This window comes from Eretmochelys imbricata, chromosome 6 (assembly GCF_965152235.1).
Source record: "Eretmochelys imbricata isolate rEreImb1 chromosome 6, rEreImb1.hap1, whole genome shotgun sequence".
Lineage (NCBI taxonomy): Eukaryota > Metazoa > Chordata > Testudines > Cheloniidae > Eretmochelys > Eretmochelys imbricata.
The window spans coordinates 117,905,136-117,921,190 of NC_135577.1; the positions used below are offsets into that span (position 1 = coordinate 117,905,136).

Here is a 16,055-nt window from a genome sequence, read left to right on the forward strand (position 1 = left end):
ACAGAACAAAAAACTCCTCACTTCATTGCTCAAAGTTTATTAGACTTAATTATTTAACTGGCCCTACAATGCTGGACTACTCCTTCAATACTGAGACATCTTTAATTTGTATTTTAAATCTTAAACAGAATGCTTTATGTTGCAATCTTCAACCTGTAGATGAATGAAACGTTATAAAAGCATCTCCACCTGCAAACGATTACCCAGAGTTTTAGAATTAACAGTTATTCAAGACAGCATACATAACACCTTTGTGATCATGGATGTCAAACATAAAACAATCTAGTAAGACATATTCCTCACCATTAGGCTGTATCCATCAAAATATTTTTTGAAATAAAACCAAGAAAGATCTTTTCAAACACCTATGTGAATGCAACAAGTAAAGCTTAGTGAAAGGCTTTCTGCTTTGAAGTCTTTAGAGTGAGCACTACCTTGCCATATCCAGTTTGTTTAAAGGTTACAGCAGGAGGAGGCTAGGGGTGTCCCAGTCTTCTTTGTTTAAAATGAAATCCAAGCAACCAAATAGTAGTTTATTCTATAGGACTCTGAAGAGTAAATAATGTATCTTTGCCGCTGAAGTCGGAATGGCCATAGTAAAAATAAATTAGTTTGGACACAATTCTTTTGTGTCCCAAGTCTTTGTTTTCTGCTCCCAGGAGGAGTTATCTTGGGTGTCAGCCGGGCATAATTTATCACAGCCTATGGAAGCTAAGAGGTTTTAATGAGGGGAAAATAATTACTTGTTATTTACAGAACCCTTACCATTGCAGATTAAACTATTAAACACTGGGAGCCAAAGGCCATCCTTGCTCCTGTCTGCATGCACAGCTCCTCCTGCTGAAGTCAATGGGAGCCATGCCCACTACCTCTGCAAAGGGTGAGTCTGACCCTGACTGTAACGCCTCCTGAAGTGCTGTATTGAGCTCTGTGGAAAGGAAGCTCAAATAATTCCACAGGGAATGGAGCTCTTATATCTGGATTAGTCAAGGTAGTTTCTCTCAGACAAAGGGACAGCCAGTGGGGTGGGGAGGAAGCGCTTAAGCAGCCATGCATGTTGTTTGCAGGCAGACCTATAAGCCTCCACTTTTGGAAAGTTTAGCCCTAAAAGTTTTAGGATAAACTATAAATGCCCCTATTATGGCGATGGTCAGAGTTAAGTCGTAGGACCTGTTGTCCCACAGCGGCAGGTATTTTTAATCTGTTTGTGCAGACACTTCAGCCTAGATTGTGCCTTTACGCACAGCCCCAACCAAGGGGTGATGATGCATAAATTGCACTGCTCCTCAGAGACACTCCTCTGAGCCACAGTTCCCTCCCTGCTTCTCCCATGCATGAGTGGGTGAGTGAAATAATGCCACCCCTGCCCTGCCTCCCAAAATCAGCTCAGCTGAACTAGCTGCTTTGTTAAGGCCCTGCCCATTCCCGTGAGGAATTCCTGCCTATCTGCCCTGGGAGAAGCCAGCAGGTCTGGGTCAAGGACCTCAGTGCAGAGAGGTTCATTCTATCCCTCGCTCCTGTGCATGGGCACAGACTGAGGGCTCGTCTACACTGGATATGGTAAGCGCTGCCGTGGCAGCACTTGATCATGGCTTTGTGGTCACGGCAGAGTGGTGGAAGAGAGCTCTCCCAGTGCTCTAAAAAACCCCACCTCCACCAGGGGCGTAGCTCCCAGCGCTGGGGCATTGTCTACACTGGCGCTTTACAGCGCCGAAACTTGCTGCGCTCAGGGGGATGTTGTTTTCACACGCCTGAGCGAGAAAGTTGCAGTGCTGTACATTGCCAGTGTAGACAAGCCCGACATCACTGTCTAGCCCTGAAGCATCTGCTGTCTTGAACCGAGCAAAGCCTTATCCAAAGGGGAAGAAGATAAGAGAACAAACAACACGACAGAGGTGTAGTCACATTGCTTAATGCACTACTGGAAGGTGGGAAAGGATTTTATGAATGTTTTTGTTTCTACAATATTTAAATTTCAAAAACATTCTCTAAGTGTTAAATCCCTCTAAAGTGTCTCACAAACACTTTGTTAAGTGCAGTGTATTGTAGCCAGGTCGGTCTCAGGATATTAGAGAGACAAGGTGGGTAAGGTAATATCTTTACCGGAACAACATCTGCTGATGAGCGAGACAAGCTTTTGAGCCACAAAGGGCTCTTCTTCAGGTCTGAGAAAGGTACTCGCAGTGTCACAGCAAAATGCAAAGTGGAACAGATTGTTTAGCATAAATAACACATCCTGTAAGAGACCAGTCAAGGTAGAGTGACCCATTAATACCACTCCAGTCATAGGACAAAAAGAGGGCATTAGTGGGTTACAGCTTGTTGTAATAAGCCATACCTCCAGTGTCTCTGTTCAAGCCATGATTTTTAGTGTCAATGAATTTACGCTCCCAGGCTCATCTTTTGAAGTGCAGGTTTCCTTTGAGGATGAGGACTGAGAGGTCAGGTATAGAGTGATCACTTTGTGAAAAGTGCTCACCCACAGGTGATAGGGTGTTTTTGATGTTTTTTCACCCAGAAAAATGATAAAAGACAAAAAAAAAAAACCTCACCCGCGCAACCATTTCAAAAGATGAGCCTAGGAGCTTAAATTCATTACTTTGCTAGACACTAAAAACCATGGACTGAACGGACACTGTTCAGACAAGAGATACCTTGAGTGGTCCCTTACAATGTGTGCTATTCATGCTAAACAATCTGTTCCACCTTGCATTTTGCTGTAACACTGGGAGTACCACTCCCAGAACTGAAGAAGAGCTCTGTGGCTTGAAAGCTTTTCTCTCTCTCACCAATAGAAGATGGTCTAATAAAAGATATTACCTCACCTACCTTGTCTCACTTTGGGAGAAAACACAATGGCTCAAAATGTGAACAACAGAAAAGTCTGTCAAGGAAAGGAAATGAATGATTTTAAACACAGGACTGATCATAATCAGCATCACTTTAAGCCCATTTATTTCAGATGCTATGATTTTCCCACCTGCTGCTCAGCAAGTCTTTTCTGGATCTCTTGATCATCACAGATGTCATACACAACAGGCTTGGAAAGCTCAGCCTCAATGCGAGCCAACCAGGTGCGAAGGGTACTCATATTTTTGTCTAATGTCTGTATGACAGCAAAGGTCCCTTCCAGTTTCTTCAGCCTAGGGATATTGGAAAGAAAACAGGTTGTTATAAAGACATTTAACAATGGAAGCAGTATTAGCAGAGGCTCTGGAAATGAAGAAAGTATGATTTATACATTATTCTTATCTCCAAAATGACCTGCCTTCTGCAGATTAGAGACACATTTTAATTATAACCTACCCAAATTGGCATAGCAGATGCCTCCACAGCTGCAGAAGGTCCTAAGTGAGTCATTTTAGGAGACGCTGTGAACAGGGAGTGGCCGTCCTAGCCTCTTTCAAGTGCTAGTGGGTTCCTTAGTCATTTCCCTAAGGATTTGTATACAGAAAACTTGCCCCAGTGTACATTTTTTGTATTTGAGACAATCTAGTCACCCCCATCTTCCCGGGGTGCAGTGTGACTCCACGTTGCCCCAAAATGCTGGGCTGTGCATACCAGGTAGGAACTGCTCCTTAGTCTTTGAGCTGCATGCTCCACTGCTTGCACAAGTGAAGCCATTTACACCCATGCAAAATGGGTCTAAACACTACTGGGTCAATTCGGATCTCTCCTCTCATTTACACTGGTAGTATTTTACAACTACTTGGTACAAGTATATGTGAGGCCAGGCAGTGGAAAAATGATTATTTTCCCTAGTTTTCTAGGTTGGGCTCTTTCTCAAGCTACGCTCACATTTGAATTACAGTTCAACCTTGGAGGACAGGCACCCTGCCAGCAGATTTTGATCCTGCTAGGAATATATTAAGTGGGTTGTGCTGCCCCACTGAGGGAGATGGTTCGCTACACCGGCTCTATACCTGAGGGGTGGGAGTTGTTTTCTAGAGAGAGAGATGGAAGATGTAGCTCATGGGTTGAGCAGTTTGAAGAGAGGAATCTCAGAACAGCCATGCCTAGGGAAAAGGTTTGAACTGAATATATGTGTTGTTTTAGTGTTAATTTCTGTGTTAATAAAGCCAAACCCCAGGAAAAGGGGTGAGTTTGGACATTGCACTGTGTGTGGACTATGCCTCTGCTCTTCTATTTTCAGCAGATCTGAGGGTTAGGGCACACATCTCTATGGCTTCCCTAAACAGGCCATCTATACTTTTGTCCCCATAGCAATGGGATATTTTGGCCACATGGACTATGCTGGTTTATGCAGAAGGGTGCAACAGAATCCTCTAACATACATGAAACAGAGGTGAAGCTAGCATAATAAATCTAAATTGAGAAACTTAAACAAGTCACTATGAAGAGAGAGAGAGAGACTGACCACAAAAGAGACAAGGTTGACGAAAAGGTCCAGCTCTGATTTGCAAGGACAGCAGAGACTGTGGGCCAGATCCATCCCTGGTATACTCTCTCTGTAGTCAATGAAGTTACATCAGGAAGGAATCTGGCTCTGGCTCTCTCTTGCCCAGATGGGTTAACTTTATTTCTACCCACTCCCACTTTAGCATCTAAAATAGGCCAAAGTCACAGGTAGTATATCCATTTGTCTGTTCCAGGATGGTGACTCCTGTGTACCTGTTTTGTATGGGTAAATTTACAATTCCTGATTGATGATTTCCATGGGAAAGACAGGACTGCTACTCTGCAGTGGCAGCTATTGCCCTGCTTCAACAATGTTTTGGAAATGCTTTTTCAGATACGACAAGGGAGCTTGATATTATATTGCAGCAAATGGCTCTAGTCCAACTGGATATAAGAATGGCCATACCTAGTCATTTAGCCCAGTATCCTGTCTTCTGACAGTGGCCAATGCCAGGTGCTTCAGAGGAAATGAACAGAACAGGTAATCATCAAGTGATCCATCCCGTGTCATCCACTCCCAGGTTCTGGCAAAAAGAGGCTAGGAACACTGAGAACATGGTGTTGCATCCCTGCTCCTGCTGGCTAATAGCCACAGATGGACCTGTCCTCCAGGAACTTATCTAGTTCTTTTTTGAACCCTGTAATAGTTTTGGCCTTCACAACATCCTCTGGCAAAGAATTCCACAGGTTGATTGTGTGTTGTGTGAAGATGTGCTTCCTTTTGTTTGTTTTAAATCTGCTGCCTATTACTTTCATTGGGTGACCCGTAGTTCTTGTGTTACGTGAAGGAGTAAATAATATTTCCTTATTCACTTTCTCCACACCAGACAAGATTTTATAGACCTTTATCATATCCGCCCTTTGTCATCTCTTTTCCAAGTTGAAAAGTCTTTTTAATCTCTCCTCATACAGAAGCTGCTCCATACCTCTAATAATTTTTGTTGCCCTTTCTGAACCTTTTCCAATTCCAATATATCTTTTTTGAGATGGGGTGACCAGAACTGCACTCAGTATTCAAGGTGTGGGGGTACCATGGATTTATATAGAGGCAATATGATATTTTCTGTCTTATTATCAATCCCTTTCTAACGTTCCTAACATTCTGTTAGCTTTTTTGACGGCCACTGCACATTGAGTGGGATATAAGTGATCCATCCCCTGTCATCCGCTACCTGTCGGCTATGATTTCAGGCAACTACCCTCAAAGGCCCCAAGACCTCTTTCTTAAGTGGTAACAGATAATATAGATCCCATCGTTTTATATGTATAGTTGGGATTATGTTTTCCAATGTGCATTACTTTGCATTTATCACCATTGAGTTTCATCTGCCATTTCGTTGCCTAGTCACCCAGTTTTGGGAAATCCTTTTGTAATTCTTTGCAGTCTGCTTTGGACTTAACTATCTTGAGTAATTTTGTATCGTCTGCAAATTTTGCCACCTCAAAGTTTACCCCTTTTTCCAGCTGATGCATGAATATGTTGAACAGCACTGGTCCGAGTACAGACCCCTGGCGGACACCACAATTTTCCACTCTTCGCTTTTCAAATCATCTTGCGTATCTACAAAATCACTGTGTACTGTACAAACAGAATACCATAAAGTGCTCAGAGCTTTGCATTCGGACAACACGTGAGGGCTGGTTGATGGGATCCAGGCCTCAGACTGGCACCGTTCATTCACACCACATTCATGCTAAAGGTGCAATTCTGCAAACACTCTCCGGGTTAGCGCTCACTACCATGACGTCAGTGGACGTCAGTATTAGTAGTACACCTAGTATTATTATTACTATTTGTATTCCTTTAGCACCAAGGGGCCCCCATCATGGACCTCAGCCCCCTGGTGCTAGATGCTGTGTAAACAGAACAAAAATATTCAGTCCCTGCCCCAAAGAGCTCACAATCTAAGTATAACATCAGAGACAACAGGGGAATGCAGAGACACAGATGGGGGAGCACAAGTAATAATGAAAGATGCGAGTCTGTCATGGAGGTCACGGATTCTGTGACTTTCCGGGACACTCCATGACTTCCGCAGCTGCTGGTGCGACTGACCCCAGGGCTGCCTGAGCAGCTGGCCTGGGGTAAGCAGTGGGGGCCGCCCCTGAGGCCAGCTGCTTGGGCAGTTGCTGGGATGGACCCCGGGACCAGCCACTCGGGTAGCTGCTGGGGTGGTCCCAGGGCCAGCCACATTGGCCACTGCAGGAGCAGCCCCAGCAGCTGGCCCTGGAGTCGCTGGAGCTGCAGTGGTCCCGGAGCAGCAGCGGTCCCAGGGGCCACCCTGGAGGCCGTCAGAGCAGCGGTCCTCAGGGCCTCAGAGCAGCTGAGGGAAGTCAGCCCCCACCACCAGTGCAGGGGCTAGCTGTCAGTGCCAGGGGCATCCCAGAGCAGCGGTGTCTCAGAGCCACCCAGAGCACCCTAGGGTCTCAGGAGCTGCTAAGTTTTAGTCAGGGGTATTTATAGTAAAAGACATGGACAGGTCACGGGCCATGAATTTTTGTTTATTGCCCGTGACCTGTCCATGACTTTTACTAAAAATTGTAAATTTGTTTATTGCCCTGACTAAAACTTGGCCCTAGTAATAAATAAGTGTTTGCATGCCTGAAACTTTGACAAATAAACAAAGATCAGGAAAAACAGGAAGGAAGTAATTTTACAATGAAGTGATTTTTAAAAGGAAAAGATTTTACAATGAGGAAAGCAAATACAGCTGTTTGTCTTAGAAACCTCCCTAATTCAGGATATAAATATTGCTCTCAATATGTTTCTTGTAGTAGAAAATGTTTGTTAGGATTGCCAGCAACTATAGCACAATAGAAACAACCATTGTGGCACTATTAGTATGTGTTTACTTTGTAACACAATTATCATCAGAGAGACCTGCCAATCTAATTAACTAATCTGTTACATATGCCAGCTAGAATATGTCTTTCATCCCAGCCTTAATGCTCTGGGTCATTAATCTCCATCTTGAGAACTAAAACCTAAGATAAACGGACAGGTGATAATAATAAACGCCTTTCAGAAATCAGTGCTGGTACAATATCACAATATGGGAACAAACTACTGTCTTGAATAAACACACAGACGGGTAAATTCTTAGTGAAGTCAACCAGCACTGGGCATGTGGCTCAAGGTTAGTATATTCTAATTCTGTTCTATATAGGTTTGTATTCCGTGCACGACACTGCAGTATGTGAGTGCCTTCCAGTAGCGCATTAGGTGACTAACATCTGTCACATGTTGTTTGTTCTCTCATCGTCTCCCTAGAGGAAGAAGCGTGCACAGTGGAGAGTTTTGTTTTGGAAGGGAAGGATTTTTTTGGGAGGGGTGGAGGAGGGGAATTAATATAAATGTTGCTATGTATTTGTTAGAGCAGGGAGATCAAAGAAACACGCTTTGCACTTGGAGGAGATGGTGGTGAGGTTTGTGATGGTCCTTAGTTCCTGAGGGAATTCAGTCCACAGTCTCAGAACCAGCCCCTGAAAAAGTTCTGTCTCCCGCACAGACAAGCTTTAACCTGGTTATAGAGAGTTTCATTGTGACAGAGGAACGAAGTTGCCAGGTAGCCATAAAAAAAATCCTGAAAGGCGCTGAAAGCCTCCTGAGAAATGCTGGGTGCCCTCAACTCCCACTGATGTCAAAGAGAAGTGGAAGCATTCCCTTAGGAATCGACCCAGGGGAATATTGGAACAAAGAATCCAAGACCCTTTGACTGAATCAAAACCACACATTTGTGTCACTGCTACCATAGGCTTTGTGACGGGGCAAGGCCAGATGTCTATAGAAAAGTAGTGGGAGATAGATAGATTAGCTCCAGGCTAAACAAATCCCTGGTACCAGGATAAGTGAAATGGCAGCTGCTCCAGGTCAATTAAGACACCTGGGGCCAATTAAGAACTTTCCAGAAGGCAGGGAGAATGCTAGGTTGATTGGGACACCTGAAGCCAATTAGGGGCTGGCTGAAACTAGCTAAAAGCCTCCCAGTCAGTCAGGTGGGTGTGCATGTCAGGAGCTGTGGGAGGAAGTTGTGCTGTTGGAGAGACTGAGCAGTACACACCACATCAGGCACAAGGAAGGAGGCCCTGAGGTAAGGGTGAAGTGGAGCTTGAGGAAGTGAGGGCTGCTGTGGGGGAAGTAGCCCAGGGAATTGTACATGTCATGTTTCTAAAAGGTCAGCTACCATAGCTGATACTATTAGGGTCCCTGGGCTGGAGCCCAGAGGAGAGGGTGGGCCCGGGCTCCCTCCCCCGCCACTTTGTCCCCTGATTAATCACTGAGACTGGGAGATAACAGAGACTGTGCAAGGAAGAATAACTTCTCCTCACCTCCCTCGCTGGCTTATGATGAAAATGGCTCAGTAGACTGTGACCCTTGTCTCTAGAGAGAGAAGGGTTATGTGGAGTGAACCTCTGAGGCTAGCGAAATCTGCCAGGAAACGTGGGACCCACGGAGGCAAGGACAGAGCTTTGTCACACCTTGTATTTGCTTTCTGCAAGTGTTTGTGTGAATTAACTTTTGTTTGCAGAAAATGTCATGAATGCACCTCAAATCTGAACCATAGGAGTACGAGTGTTCGTATCATATGGCTGTCTTGAAAGCTCTTTATGGGTATGAGAGTCACTTAATCAGGGAGCAGAAGCTGTACCATGTGAGCGAGGTGACCAATCACACAGCATGAATAGTGAGTTAAGACAAGCAAATGATCAAAGTAATAGATGTGGTGAACAATTCATGATCATCCATAGGCCAAAATAGGGTCACATAAACCACTGGTCAAATAACTTTGAATAACGAACACATTTGTAACAATCGAAGTGTGTGGATAGCTCACTAATTTATTAGATAACGGACTCAGCTGCAACCAATTTGCTCAGATCCACTCAAGAGACTATTGGTTCCCAGCAGCACTGGGTCATAACATTCCCCAGCTGCAGCTTGCTTCTCTGGGGCTATGAAAAGGAAAAGGCTGAAAAGTCTCCTGTACTTTGCAATGAACATGACTTAAATATGGCCCTTATTCATTCAATACATGCTTAAGTACATGCTTGGAAGACAATTACTAAATGTTTTCATCTTAAAGCCTAAATTCAAGTAGAGGCAAGGGACTGTGTAGTGCCAGTGGGTTATAACTAAGGACCCGATCCTGAGACACTGAAGTGAATTTAAAGACTCCCATTGATATGGGCTTTGGATCAGGTCCTAACATTCCACCACTGGAGCCTGAATTGAAATGCTTCAGATGGCCTAAAACAAATCCCTTCTAGATGTTGGTGTCATAAGCCCACATGAAAGGATGGCATGTTTGGCAGTCCTTGCTCAGGAGGTGTCCAGGGATAGAAGGGTTCTTTTGTTGCAGGCCAGGACTAAAGTGTGTTGGCAGGAACATGATGTGATAAAGAATTGCATAGTGCCTGCCTGCACTATGCTGGTTTATAACCAGTGCTGACAGAAAATGTAGGAGAAAGAACAAGCTATAAATAAAACTCATTTCTCTGTTTAATGGGATGAAGAGATTCAGATGTATATTTTTAAATCTCGTTCATCAGTGTAAATATCATTGTCGTCGGAGAGCAGAGATACTATTCATATTTGTTAAAAAAATACGGTGAAATTAAATTGCACTGTCAATTGACATTACTGCCTGATAACAGGAAATCTTTGTTTGGTATATTTTAGTGCAAACGGACATATAAAGCACACAAGCTTAAGAAATGACTACTTCATTTGGGCCCAACCTTTAAATGTGTGCACATTCATTTCTCTGTGCAGCTTCTGACTCTTGAAAATAACACAGAAACCTTTCCTTTGGTTGATTGTATTATTTCAATTACAAGAATTAATATCACATAATCACTGAACAAAAAGGGGCAAGCTACATTTCATATTAAACCTTCCATTTATCCATAATATTGTAGTCCCAAATCTCCACTGACATTGGTACAATGAGATACCAAAGAGACCAGTACACATTTTAACTTAGAAGGCCCCTCAATGCTATTTATCCAGTCTAATGAACTGCATCTCCCACACAGCATAATCCATTTTCTCATCCACTTGTCACAGGCAAATTGCACACACACACACGCACATGCTGACATAGCAATGCCCATCCCCCAAGTCTGCTGAACCACCCAGACAGATACTACTGAATTAGTGATTTCTACACTTACACGCACTATAACCAAATGCAGAGCTGATTATTGAAACAGCACTTACCGTTTATAGGGGAAAATCATTCCTTAGCTTGTAAATTCCAAGCTGCAAGGATTCTGTCTGTTTAACCACAGCACTCATGGAAGAGGAAACCCCTCCTCTATGGATGCCCTATTTATTCATTGCTTTAGCATCTCCCCTGGGGGGGCGGGGGGGGAGCCTTTTTCCATCCTCCTCCTCCTCGGCAAAGCCCCTAGCTGTGGAGTCTCAGCACGCGTGCGTGCACACACACACACTGAACAACACTGGTTTCCTTCTGTTAATCTGCATTTTTACCTGGCAAATTGCTGAGAACCCAACCACAAACACAAAATAGCTTTACTCTGACACAACAGAATCAGCTCATGAAGAAAAATACCTTGAGTGATTGCTTGGGGGTGGTAATGAAAAGGTGATGCTCCAGAGGCTTCAAAACCAAAAGGTAAAGTCTACTGCGTACAGTCAGATACCTTCAGCCTCAGACTCTGATGATTTATAGAGGGATTTTCCTGTTGAAGCAATCCCCAAAATTAAAACACACACAAACGTGCGCACACACACACACACAAAGTGCTTACTTGGATTATGCTCTCTGTTGCCTTGTTTGCTATCATATCACAGCGTTTTATGTACAAATTGAAGCTCACTCCTATTCAATCTACCCTGTCCTGTGCTCAGCCCTCCAGTGAAGGAGTAGGACCAATGAAGTGCAAGAAGTTACACTGGCAATCAAACTGTCCCCAATCTTTACTTATGACATCATTCATTTGTCAAAAAATCAATCATCACAAATTCCGTGTTCTGACATCACTGCCAGAGAAGGGTGAGAAGGGCTGGGAGGAAAGAAAGAAACTTGGTTTAAACACAGATGTATCTGAAAATCAGCAACATGGCACAAAAACTTTGAAAAATCACTCCAAAAATCCAAGAAATTATTTGGAAGTCTAATGCATTTGACCATTTTCTCTGGCATTATGGGAAATCTGTGCCCACCCGATTTCTGCCAGGGTTTATATTTTTATTTCTTTTTTTGTGTGCAGGGAGTGAGTTCAAAATACATGAGTGCACAGTAGATTATTCAAAACAGAGACACCAGCAACAGCAAGCTGCCTCCCTTTGCAGGCGGTGCTGACCCACAACGACCCTCCAACCAGGCCAATGGGGCCCACCTCCAGGAGGCAAATTCTGCACCTGGCCCAGTGTTAGTTTGGGTCTCACACAGGGACCTGGGGGGATTTAACCAGGGCCATGGGGTGGCTAATACGCAGGTGCCCCTAGCTGGGAGGCCTTGAAAGCCACAGCTGGAAACCACCCAGCCTCTGCGGGCTCTGGGTGGGGCCGCCCCACTCCCATGTGCAGGTTTTCCTGTTGACTCAGACCCGGCCCCACTTAGTCACATGGTGCTGCCAGGCCCCATCCCTGTGTGGTAGCTGGCGGAGGCGAGCCAGTCAAGTGACCTCAAAGGCCGGCTGAGCTGTGAGCTGCACCCCGAAGGGAGAGGCAGGCGCAACAGCTAGGTGCTGCAGGGAGGGGCTGCTGCTTTCCGGGTGCGGAGGCTTCGCCTGGGGGAGGTGCTGTGACTCAAGCTGTTCAGGGGGTGACCGAACTTTTAAATTGCACCCCGCCTCCTGCCCCCACTATCACACAGCAGGCAGATAGAGCCATTGGGATATTTGTCTTACTGAGATCCACTCTTGTGAGTAAACAAAGGCACACTCAACTGTCATTCTGCACCCGCTGAGGAGGCAGCTGAATCTTTCCTTGCAGCTGTCGAGGTGGCTGGCGTATGGCTTCAAGAGCCAGGGAAGCAAAGGGTAGGCCATGTCCCCCAGGAATACTATTGCCGATGGTAATCTGCCAGTCCAGGGAAAAAAGTCCTTGTTTGTAGCTTTCTGAAAAATCCTGTGTTAAAGATGTGAGCATCATGCATCTTCCCCAACCAGCCCACACTGGCGTTGGTGAAGTGTCTGTGGTGAGCCACCAATGCGTTCATAACCAGAGAAAAATAGTCCTTTCTGTTGATGTACTCTGTGGCAAAGTGGTCTGGTGCCAAAATAGGGATATGTATTTCATCTATTGCTGCATCGCAGTTCGGGAACCACAGTGCTGCAAATCCACCCACTACCTCACAGCCCTGTGTAGCAGGAGGCAATAAATGGCCCCTGCAGTGGATTTTGCAACTCCTAACTGATTTTCCACTGACCAGTAGCAATCTGGCTTTGCAAGTTTCCACAGTGTGATCATCATTCTCTTCTCCAGTCAGTGGAGCTCTCAATTTTGGTGTCCCTGAGCTGGAGGACTGGGGCGAGCTCGGCGCACGAATCCAGAAATGCAGCCTCACACATCGAAGGCTCTGCAGCCACTGCTAATCATCCCAAGCCTGCATGACAATGCAATCTCACCAGTCAGTGTTCGTTTCTTGGGCCCAGAAGTCATGCCCCACCATCTGCAGCTGCTCTGTGAATACCAACTGCAACCTTGAATTGGTTCTCACTATGTCCCACAGCAATCTGTCCTCCAAAAGAATCATCAGCTGATTCTTGCAGCTGCAAATACTGGGAGGATCGTGAATCCTGTGCTTGTCACACTTATGACCGAAGTGCAGAGTTGTGCACGCTCCCTGTTTCAGTCAGAGATGGTGGACAGTCAGGAGTGCTGCGCGGGTTCATGAGATTTTGAAAAAAGGTGCAAAAATTATGTGCTAGAGATGACATTATGGGATGGAGACAGTTGCATGTTGGGAAGTTGACCCCTTGCTCTCACCTCTGCCCAACTCGTTTTGGCCCCACCATGCACTGCCAAAACTTCCCAAAAGATGGTACGCTGGATGGGTGGAGGGTTGCACACTGGAATATCTACCTATGGTGCACTGCAAACACTCTTGGTGAGCACGTGCAGTGCTGACAGAAGGAGACAAGTATGTGCACGCACATGCGATACACTAAGTGTGGCAGCTGAAGGATGATGTAACTTGTTTCAGAGGGGCAGCTGTGTTAGTCTGTATCAGCAAAAAGAATGAGGAGTCCTTGTGGCACCTTAGAGACTAACAAATTTATTGGGGCATAAGCTTTCGTGGGCTAACTTGTAACTTGTGTTGACCAAAGTTTGTAGCGTAGATACGGCCAGAGCCTAAAGGCTTGTCTGTATGGCTAGTTAGTGTGGCGTAAGCCAGAGTGTGAATCTACAGCATACAAGCTTTCCGCAAGGTAGCTCGCCATGTGGATACTGCTACCACATAATGGAACTTTTTCTGCACTGTAGATTCCCACACTGGCTTTCTGTGCACCAACCTGCCATGTAGACAAGCCCGGAGCATTCCCTGTAATGCCACAGATTGACCTACTGTATGTAGACTACCTGTTGCAGACTGCAAGGTGTTATGCAGATGATTTATTTTTCTTCAATCTGATGTCCTGAATATTCTTATGAAATCCTGTTTTACTATGACCCTTGTAGTTTTAAATTGCTGTTTAAGAATTTCACCCAGACTGTCCAGGGGAGGGGAAAAATCTTAATCTCTAAGAGGTGGAAGGAAGAGTCTCTAAAGCCTACCCTGTTTAGAATTATCCATCAAAAGGGTTTGCTGTGGTCAGGGCTATGAGCCTCCAGATGCATAGGATTTGCCGAATGACCATGGATGAGACCCGTCTTAGAATCATAGAATATCAGGGTTGGAAGGGACCTCAGGAGGTCATCTAGTCCAACCCCCTGCTCAAAGCAGCACCAATCCCCAACTAAATCATCCCAGCCAGGGCTTTGTCAAGCCTCACCTTAAAAAAGAGGTGTAAGGTGAACGACACCACCATGTTGGGAGGTGTAAGGTGAACGACACCACCATGTTGGGAGGTGTAAGGTGAATGACACCACCATGTTGGGAGCCTTAACGTTAACTTGCCTTGGCAATGTCCCCATATTTCAGTGCTTATATTAGGGGTTGTAGCCATGTATTTATTCCAACCAATCCCTGCTATAATTTGTGAGCTGCCCTGCAGACAAAGAGTCACACAAATCCTCTCATCACAGCATACACCTGGTTCATGCTTTTCTCAGTAAGGCAAAGAAAGTGAATCTACGCAACCAACACAGGAGCACAAGGCATTGCCAATAAGCCACAACAGACTGAGTTGTTTGGAAATGGTGCTTATTCTCTGCAATCTTATAAAGAAATTAGATTGAAAAGCTGCTTGCAATATACAGTATGTTTATGGGATACAAACATACATGCTGAAAGTGCATTTATTACTGTAGACTAATCGGTTTGGTTACGGCCCCTGGAGGGACCCACCACCGAGATGCCATGCTTTAATGCAGGTTCATGTGTTTTCTGCGCAGTTTAAACATCCATTTATAAATAAGTACATTGTTAAACCCTGGGATTGTGAAGATATCCTCTGAGCATGAACCACCGCTGTGGTGGCTTCCTGAGTCTGCAGACAGTCATAATGAAACAATAGCTTCAAGAGCAAATACTTCCTCACTGTGCTTGCCCACAAAACACTACACACAGTAGAATCTTGGTGGAAAGCAGGCCACAGAGAGAGGCCACAGGACTGCATTGCCCTATATGATGTACTGTCCCTGAAAACTCTCTCAATCCTTGCAGGCCATCGGCGCAGAGTACTGCTCCACTGCATACAGGAGGCGAATTCTTTAGTGTATGTGTTCTTGGTAACCTGCCCCCCCCCCCCCCCCGCAGCCTACACACGCCATTTCCTCTACATTTTGGGCCTTGCACACTTGTGTGTGTACATATGTGTAGCATTTCATTTTAAGGGTACTGCTGCTAACTGATAAGTGGAGATAAGAAAAGATTGCGGATGATGTTCTGGAATCTAAGATACATGTTTCCACAATTAGTGGAATTGCAGAACACTCAGAAAGTGGCCAAAATCTCAAATTAGACTTTAAACTTTTGTTTGTCTAGTACCCTGCTTATTTCCTTTCCTGCCAGCCAACAAAGGAAAGCACAGAAGAGAATGGCTAGCTAATAGTCTCTCCAAAGCTGTACAGAAATTAATTTACATCACTTAAAAAAAGGAACAGATGTCTGAATGTTATTTTTTCCATGGGAATTATGTTTTCAGATGCTTCCTAGTTTACATCAAACCATGCTTCAGCTGTGACACACATGATAATGCCTTTGTGAACTACACAAGCCAAGCAGATACATACAATAAAAGTGCTAAGTCCATTCTGTGTAGCTGCCGCCATATGGCAAATCTGGGCTTGTCACCATGATCTAAGAGAATCACTCCAAATTCTAAACTGAGAAGTCACCTAATTTACCCATCTGTCTCAGGTTGTTTATTGGTTTAAGGTGAAGTAAGTTGTTTATTGGAATTGTTCTGTATTGATTAGACTGGCTGTCATTTCAATATTGTATAGACATATATATATATATAATATTATGTGCAAAACACTATGTTAAAAACATTAAGAT

General features: G+C 44.7%; 1 protein-coding gene across 1 annotated transcript in view; it reads right to left on the bottom strand.

Annotated features, from left to right (window-relative positions):
* Window positions 1–16,055, bottom strand: part of SYNE2 (spectrin repeat containing nuclear envelope protein 2) — a 245,662-nt gene that overhangs the window by 20,934 nt on the left and 208,673 nt on the right. Inside the window, exon 100 of the mRNA XM_077820573.1 lies at window positions 2,981–3,143. Within this exon, the coding sequence (XP_077676699.1) occupies window positions 2,981–3,143 (163 nt within the window). The remainder of the gene's footprint in view (window positions 1–2,980; window positions 3,144–16,055) is intronic.